This window comes from Suricata suricatta, chromosome 10 (assembly GCF_006229205.1).
Source record: "Suricata suricatta isolate VVHF042 chromosome 10, meerkat_22Aug2017_6uvM2_HiC, whole genome shotgun sequence".
NCBI lineage: Eukaryota > Metazoa > Chordata > Mammalia > Carnivora > Herpestidae > Suricata > Suricata suricatta.
In genome coordinates this window covers 60,995,562-61,004,669 of record NC_043709.1, presented here as the reverse complement: position 1 = coordinate 61,004,669, position 9,108 = coordinate 60,995,562, and the positions used below count along the sequence as shown (strand labels likewise).

At 43.3% G+C, this 9,108-nt stretch overlaps 1 protein-coding gene and 1 pseudogene across 1 annotated transcript; both read right to left on the bottom strand.

The window, feature by feature from the left end:
• Positions 1 to 236: 236 nt before the first annotated feature.
• On the bottom strand, positions 237 to 1,215 carry LOC115304545 (annotated as a pseudogene).
• Positions 1,216 to 5,661: 4,446 nt separating this feature from the next.
• Positions 5,662 to 7,054, bottom strand: LOC115305199 (60S ribosomal protein L36a-like). Its single transcript, XM_029955488.1, has 2 exons — positions 6,741 to 7,054; positions 5,662 to 5,683 (listed from the first exon to the last, which is right to left on the bottom strand). The coding sequence occupies exons 1-2, from the start codon at positions 7,052 to 7,054 to the stop codon at positions 5,662 to 5,664; spliced, it is 336 nt and encodes a 111-aa protein (XP_029811348.1).
• Positions 7,055 to 9,108: the final 2,054 nt, after the last annotated feature.

Sequence of the window (9,108 nt, the reverse complement as noted above, 5' to 3'; positions counted from 1 at the left end):
AAACCCTTTGTTGGAATGCTTTACACTTTCCACAGAACAGAAACTAAAATAACCTGTTATACAATTAGTCGCAAATACAGTCCTTGAGTTTTTTGCCCATACACATGAGTATTGTCTAAAACATGTCTTCTTTGTAGCAGCTAGGCCCTGCCACCACTGTGCTTGGCTGAGTTCACAAATCTGTTGTAACCTGTAGCTTCCCTGTCACTTCTCTGGCTCTCCTCTCCTGCTAAGCTTTGTTTCCTGGCAGTAATTAAAACCTTCTGCCACTGCCATAGCTACTGCTGCTGCTGGAACCGCCACAGCCACCTTGGTTTCGTGGTTTGGCAAAGTATTGGCCTCCACCACCATAGGGGACAGAGCTTCTGCCTCCAAAATTTCCTCCTTTCATGGGTCCAAAATTTGAAGATTGATTGTTGTAGTTGCCAAAATCATTATAGCTTCCACCACCTCCAAAGTTGCTTCTATCATTACCAAATCCATTATAGCTATCCCCACTGCCACCATATCCACCACCACCTCGACTGCCACCAAAACCACCACGCCCACTGAAGTTTCCTCGACGACCAAAGCTGTCATTCCCACCAAAACCACCTCTGTGACCACCACTGAAGTTTCCAGAACCACTTCGACATCTTTGGCTGGAAGAAGCACTGACCATCTCTTGTTTAGATAGAGCCTTCCTTACTTCACAGTTGTAGCCATTCACAGTATGGTTTTTTGAATGACAATCTTGTCTACAGAGTCATGGTCGTCAAATGTTACAAAAGCAAAGCCTCTCTTTTTGCCACTGCCTCGGTCAGTCATGATTTCAATCACTTCAATTTTCCCATACTGTTCAAAATAATCTCTTAGATGATGTTCTTCAGTGTCTTCTTTAATGCCACCTAGAAAAATCTTTTTCACAGTTAAGTGGGCACCAGGTCTTTGAGAATCTTCTCTAGAGACAGCCCTCTTTGGTTCTACAACTCTTCCATCCACCTTGTGTGGCCTTGCATTCATGGCTGCATCCACCTCCTCCACAGTGGCATAGGTGACAAACCCAAAGCCTCTGGAGCGCTTGGTGTTCGGATCTCTCATTACCACACAGTCCGTAAGCGGTCCCCATTGCTCAAAATGGCTCCTCAGACTCTCATCAGTTGTTTCAAAGCTCAAACCTCCAATGAAAAGCTTCCACAGCTGTTTAGGCTCTTTGGGAGACTCTGACTTAGACATGACGGCAGTGGGAGGGGAGACTTCAACGATGCTTCCTTGGCGGCGTCCACAGGCAGAAAGCACAACTTTGCAATTTTAGCTGGGCTCAGCCGGGCAGTTCTTCCGCTGGCCTTACCCGGAGTAGCTCGTGTGTCTGCAGTCACTGACCCAGGAGAGTCCAAGATGGCCTCCCTCATAAATGAGGTGGTTAGCTGGGGCTGTCAGCCAGGTATCTTGGTTTTCCTCCATGTGGCTCTCCAGCCAGGATAACCTGGATTTCTTACATGATAACAGCAAGTCCCAAAAGGGTGAAAGTGGAAGCTGTGAGGTCTCTGGAAGTCTGGGCTCCAGAAGTCACACATTGTCAGCTCTGACATACTTACTGGCGAAGGCAAATCACCAGGCAATTCCAGATTCAAGGAGTAGGAAAGCAGACTCTGCCTCTTGATGAAAGAGCTAATATTTTGGTCATGCTTTCCGATCTGCCACAAGCTCTATATTCCATCATCCAATAATTCTCATCAGTCAACCAGCCTACACTTAATCAAATACCTGATATGCACTAGATATTGTGCCAGATGCTGAGGTATTAAAGGACTCTAAGACCCAAGCTATGCAGGAAAAGCTGCGAAAGAATTTGAAATGAGCAAGTTTACTGAGTGTCTTTCAGTGGAATCTTGGGCTTTGTTTAGGACTCCTTCAGTGTTATTCTATTCTGTAGGGGTTCATGCCTACAGAATTTTATTTTTAATTATAAAATAGTTTCTTTTCAAGAATTTTTTGAAGAAAAATTTTTAATGTTTATTTTAGTCTGAGAGGGACAGACAGAGCAGGAATGGGGGAGGGGCAGAGAGAGAGGGAGATACAGAATCTGAAACAGGCTCCAGGTTCTGAGCTATGAGCACAGAGCCTGATGCGGGGCTCGAATTCACAAATTGCAAGATAATGACCTGAGCCAAGGTTGGCCATTTAAGCAACTGAGCCACCCAACACCCCTCAAGATATTTAGTAGAATATCCACATTTTTTTAAATTTTTTATTTGAGAGAGAGAGAGAGTATGTGAGTCAGGGAGAAGGGCAGAGAAAGAGAGATAATCTCAAGCAGGCTCCCCACTGAGATGTGGGGCTTAATCCCATGATCCTGAGATCATGACCTGAGCCAAAATGAAAGTTGGACACACAACTGACTGAGTCACCCAGACTCCCTGAAAATGGGTTACTGGAGTCTGGATTAAACCAGGAAGACTTCCCAGAGAAAGAGAGGTTTTAGCTGGCCCGCAAAGGCCAGGAGTTGCAGAAGGAAAAAGAAGGGGGAAGGGACCAATCCAGGCAAGGCAAAGTCAAGGCAAACTCAAGGTGGGAAGAGGATAACTTGACCAGGCTCTGTGATGAGGTAATCCCTAGCTCCTTCCCCTATTGCATTTAGCTTTACCTTTGATTTGTCTATTAGAGAGTACTTCACTATTCATTTCTCATTTATCCACATACAATAAAAACATTAAATAGGTGAATCATTTCATTAGCAATACCTGCCAAGAGCGTACAAATAACCATAAATTTGTAAACTCCTGAGGGGCAGGGTTCTGGCCTTTAGTTGTTTCTTAAACACACTTCATCATTAAAAAGTTTGACCTGGTAAATGAGAAGGAAAGAGGGAGAACCTGAGCTGGCCAATGTCAAAGAAGTCTGTCCTAGCAAACAACTGCAGACTATCCTCCTGCCCAGCTCGACAGTTGGGTTCAGGTTTGAAACAGTACATGGCAAACCTTTAGCCAAAGTCCTCACCTGTCTCTCCTCTGACTAATAATCACCAGCCCAGAAAGTGAGAACTATAGCACCTTTCATAGTGTAGGCTGAATTTGGGGAATAAAAATAAATAAATAAATAAATAAAATGATTTTTTTTTTCAAAAAGACTACCTAGACTCTGCAAGCAGAAATTCTCATCATAAAAGAACATTATAGGATACCTGGCCTTGGAAGAGAGGAAAAATGAACATGTATAAAACATCTCCTAGAGTTTATAATCTAAGTAGGAGGATAAAATAAACCAATTACACAAATGAATAGGAGACCAGGACAAGAAGATGTCTTAGGATACTGATTGGAGTAGGCAGGCTTCTCCTGCCAAGGAACGGAAAAGACTGAGAAGGTACAGGCTATTCCAGGTAAAGAGAAGAGTAACACCGGGAAAGTTCAGGGCAAGGCAGAGTTGGGAGTGACAGATAAGGTTAGAGAAGCAAGATTCTCCAGAAGGAAGATTACTAGATGCTTTCAGTGCTAGGGAGCAGTGCCTTGGAAAGAGATGGGCTATGTATTAGAGTCCTCCAGAGAAAACAGAACCAACAGAAGAGAGAGGGAGAGGGAGAGGGAGAAGGAGAGGGTGAGGGAAAGAGAGAGAGAGAGAGAGAGAGAGAGAGAGAGATTGATTCATTTAGGAATTGGCTCACATGATGACAGGCACTGAGAAGTCCCATGATTTGCCATGTGCAAAGCTAGAGAACCAGGAAAGCGAGTGGTATAATTTAGTTGAGTCCAGAGGCTGAGAACCAGAAGCACAGATGTCTGAATTCAGGAGTAGCTGGATAACAGCATAAGCAGAGAGAGCAAATCTGTCCTTCCAGCTGCATTTGTGTTCCATTCAAAGCCTCAGTGGATGAATGACGTCCACCAGCATCAGTGAAGGTGAGCTCTATTCACTCTATCAATCTAAATGCTAATCTCTTCCAGAAATACCCTCACACAAGCACCCAGAAATAGTGTTTTACTGGCTATCTGGGCATCCCTTATCCCAGTCAAGTGGACAGAATAAAATTAATCATCACAGAGCCCAGGAAGGTGTAGGCATGTAGGAAGATTGCTCCAGGCACCGTGTGTTGGGTGGACAGGGGTAATCTGGGTGGTGAAGTGGAGATAGTCCAGAGTGGAAAGGAGAATCATAACTAGAGCAGAGTGAGAATGGATCGGAAGGGAAGGATCGGTTAGGTGGGCAATGACTCCTGCCACCCTCTCCCTTGCTATCTTTCTGGATATCTGTCATCTCAGTCCCTCATTTCCTTCTCTACTCCAGTCCCCACCGCTGTCAAATATAAAATAACACCCTTCCCCACCATGGTACATACCACTACTTGATCTAATATATATTTACTTGTTGTCTGTCCATTCCTGATAGGACATAAACTCTATGAGGGCACAGATTTTTTTTTAAGTTCATCATTGTGTCCCCACTGCCCAGAACAAGGCACACAGTGTGAATACTAAATGAATATTTGGGTTGGTTCTGGGTGAGGAGGTTAATATGATACCAAGGGTTTGAGGCTGTGACTTGGAAGATAGTACTACCATTAACAGAGATAGGGAAGTTGGGATAGAAACATGAGTATGTTCAACTTGGAACAGTTTGAACTTAAGTTGTCTAAGAGATACCTGAAAATCCAGGACCAGTCAGAGCAAACCCATGGGGCAGAGGAAGGCAGAAATCAAATTCCGAAAGAGTAAAAAAAGAAAAGAAAAACTGAAAGAAAAAAAGTTTAATGGTGATGAAGTATCCAGTACAAGGGGAATAATGCAAGGCCACAAATAGGAAAGTAAATCACTAGGTCAGAAATAATGAAGAAATGATTAGGTTGAATATGAAATATGTCAGGAAAAGGAGATGGGGTCAAGACCACAAGAAAGAACCATTAGGCCTTTTACAAGGTTGCATTTATGCGGTGCTGGCTATAGAGGGCCATGGATGGATCATTTAAAGTACACACAGGAGCTGCCCTCTAGAATTTAGCCAAGGTGAGAAACTCAGAACTAGAGGCATCTATTGAGCCCATTGAGAGCTGCGATACAAGATACAATGTTTGCCCCATCTGCACAGGAGTCACAACAGAAGCTTTGGAAATTGATGAGTAACTAGGAAGAAAATGAAGTGCACAAGTTGCAACTGGTATCCCAAAGACTAAATGGGCCCCCAGATGTGTTCTACTTGGGCTGCACAGGGTGTTAAACTTTCCAAATTAAGTCCACTTTTAAATGTTGGAATTTTCACCAAAAAAATTCCTTACTTCTGGTATATCTCGTAGAAACTGGAAAATCTAGCTGACACCGAGCCCATACGTCACTTGATGGTAGGTGCCGGGACTGAACTGTGGCAGCCACCTGTAAAGGCAGTGATTAGGGTAGGCTAGGCTATCATACCAAAATGGAAGGGCCTCAACAGAATGGAGATTTGTTTTCTGTTCAAGCAAAGTCCAGGGTGAATGGGGAACTTTTTACTTTTACCTAAAAGCTACTGAGCAGCCTGATCTCATTTGCTCCTGGTTCCCTGCTGATCATGAAGAACGCAAGGTGAAATAGAGCCATACAGTGTCTGCAGCCTGGACCCTGAGGTATTGCTAGGAGGAAAGCCACCCTGGAGAGCTGCAGCTCTGTGACCTCTGTGACCTCTGTCCACTGACAGTCCATCTGCCTGATCCAGTCACATGCACTCCAGCAGGGGGCTGAGAAATGGGGAGCTCACAGGTAGTGGGGAAGCAGTAAAGGTCTCTGCCACAGGCATCATGTGCTTTGCATGCAGCGCCTGCCAGGCTGCCTTAAATCATCCACTTCATCTTCCTGATTTCTGGAGGCATTTGTGTTTGTAGCGTTTGCTGCAAGAAGAGAAGAGGGCTTGGGAGAGAACCTTGTGGAATGCAATGAGAGAATAGCTTCCAACAGAACCTGATACTGGCAGGTATCTTCCCGCCTTTCCTCTCTTCCCCCAAGGTAGCTGCGACAGACAGAACCTGGGGAGTGACCTGGCCATATCTTCCTCACTCTCCAGGGCACACCACTCTGGGATTGCTGGCTTCTTCTCCAGAAGCGAAGATTCTAAACGTTCTTGTATACGTTTTGCAGACATCAGACTCCTCACAGTCTAGAAGACTCTTCTATATTCTGTCCGCTTCTCCCTGGATTGTGTTTCTTCTATTTACCCTTGCTCTGCAAGGCTGACTAGAAAGAGAGCTGCAGTGAGAATCTGCCTTACTATGTCCCTTAAAAGTGCTTGTTTTCAGGGCATCTTGGTGGCTCAGTCTGTTAAGTGTCTGACTTCAGCGCTGGTCATGATCTCACAGTCTGTGAGTTTGAGTCCTGCATCAGGCTCTGTGCCAACAGCTCGGAGCCTAGAGTCTGCTTCAGATTCTGTGTCTCCCTCTCTCTTTACCCCTCCCTTGCTCATACTCTGTCTCCTTCTCTCAAAAATAAAATAAAAACATATAAAAAAAATTTTAAGTGATTGTTTTATACATCTTATTTTTCCCCTCTGGTTTTCAAAATTATTACTATTATCTGTTCCTCCTTTTCTGCCTTCTTTTGGATTATTTATTTTTTTAGAATTCCACATTGACTCATTTATTGTATTTTTGCTATACTTTTGCATTTTTTTTTAATTTCCCCACAAAGGGAATTTTATTGAGGGCACTAGTTTATTTCACATTCAAAAGACCAACTGCAACCAAATGAAGTGAACATAACCTCATGATTTTATTGTCTTCACAATATGAAAAAAATATGAACTGGAACACTTGGCCCTTTCTCTCCTTATCTCCTCCCCATTCAAAATGCTTGCATCTCTTAATAGCCAGCATTCTCTTAGATCTGCAGTCGGGCTCAACACATTTAAGCCTCAGCACAATCTTCTTTGTAATTTTAGCCTTTTTCCGGAAAATTGGCTTATTTTGCCCACCATAGCCACTCTGCTTCCTGTCATAATGCCACCTTCCCTGGGCATAAAGAGAATCTTTGCCTTTCTTGTACTGTGTCACTTTGCAGGGTTGGTGCTTGCCACACTTCTTGCAGAAAGTCCGGTGGGTTTTAGGAATGTTCACCATGGCTGCGAGAAGGCTACCTGCCTGCGTTGTTTTTAATTCTTCCTCTAAGGCTTAGAATATATATCCTTTACCTTTCGTAGCCTAAAGTTAATAGTGTATCTCCCCAGATAGAAGAACCATCATCCTCTATGCCAGAGTTGTAATATACACATTACATCTAAAGACATTATAAATCCCACAAGGTTCTAATATTTGCTTTCAATGGTCAAAAGTATTTTAAAGAAATTAAGAGGGGGAAAAAGCGTTTTGTATTCATATAGCAATTTCTTATTTCTGATACCCTCCATTCTTTCCTGAAGATGTGAATTCCCCTCTGGTATCATTTCCCCTCAGCTTAAAGGACTTCCCTTGGCTTTCATTGTAATGTAGGTCTACCCACAATGAACTATTAGTCTTCTTGCATCTGAGAATGTATGTATTTGGCCTCCATTTTTTTTTTAACTTTAGGGAGAGAGGGTGCACAAGCAGGGGAAGGGGGCAGAGAGAGAGAGAATCCCAAGCAAGCTCCACGCTCAGCACAGAGCCCAATGTAGGCCTCAGTCTCATGACTTGGAATCATGAGTCAGATGCTCAACCCACTGAGCCACACAGGCACCCCTGACCTTCTTTTTTAAACATTTTTTAAGACATTAAAAATGTATTTGAGACATTATTTACATACTGAACAATTCACACATTTAAAGGATTCAAATTCAGTGGATTTTCAGAGCTCTCAGAAAACACAGTGGAGTTTAAAGTTCATAGAGTTGACCAAGCTTCATACAATCACTTTTTTTTTAAATGTTTATTTATTTTTGAGACAGAGAGAGCCAGGGCGTGAGCAGACGTGGGGCAGAGAGAGAGGGAGACGCAGAATACAAAGCAGGCTCCAGGCTCTGAGCTAGTTGTCAGCACAGAGCCTGACACGGCGCTCAAACCCACCCACCGTGAGATCATGACCTGAGCCGAAGTTGGATGCTCAACAGACTGAGCCACCCAGGTGCCCCCATACAATCACTTTTAGAACATTTTCATCCCACCCAGAGAAACCCCATACCTTTCAGCAGGCATCTCCCATCCCTCTCATCCCCTTGGCCTTAGGTCACCACTAATCAACCATTTTCTGTCCCTATAGATTTGCCTACTCTGATTGCTTCACGGAAAGGAAAGCAAATATGTTGTGTTTGGTGACTGGCTTCTTCCACTTAGAATAAAGCTTCATTCGTGTTGGGTAGTGTGTTTCAGTACTGCATTCTTTTTTAATGTCAGGTGATATTTTCTCTGGATACAGAATTCCATAGTGACCCATTTTCTTCATTTGGCACTTTAAAAATCTTGATTCTTGGGGCACCTGGGTGGCTCAGTCGGTTAAGCGTCTGGCTTCGGCTCAGGTCATGATCTCATGGTTCGTGGGTTCGAGCCCCGCGTCGGGCTCTGTGCTGATAGCTAGCTCTGAGCCTGGAGCCTGTCTTCAGATTCTGTGTCAGCCTCTGTCTCTGACCCTCCCTGCTCTCTCACTCTCTCTCTCTCTCAAAAATAAATAAAAACATTAAAAATTTTATAAAAATCTCAATTATTTATCTTCTGGCCTCCATCATTTATGAGGAGCCCACAGCCATTTAAATTGTTCCCCTGTATGTGATGGGTTGCTTTATTCTGAATGTTTTCAAGATTTTCTTATCATTGGCTTCCATCATTTCAACTATAACAACCAATGGAGTTTTCTTAGTATTTATGCTGTTCAGGGTTTGCCACGCTTCTTGAATCTTAACTAAACGTGGGAAGTTTTTTCACATATTCCTCTGCCCCGTCTCTCTCCCTCTTCCATTGAGACTTCAGTAGTATATCTTTTCCTATTATCCACAGGTTCCCTGAGGACCCATTCACTTTTTGCCCCATTTTTTTCCCTTTCCTTTGCATATTTCATCATTTCTATTGATCTACCTTCAAGGGTAGAGACTCTTTCCTATTATCTGTATTCTGCTCTTAAGCCCATCTCATATTTATTTCAGAGACTGTATTTTTCAATTCTAACATTTCTATTTGGTTCTTTTTGTTTGTTTATTTATTTATTT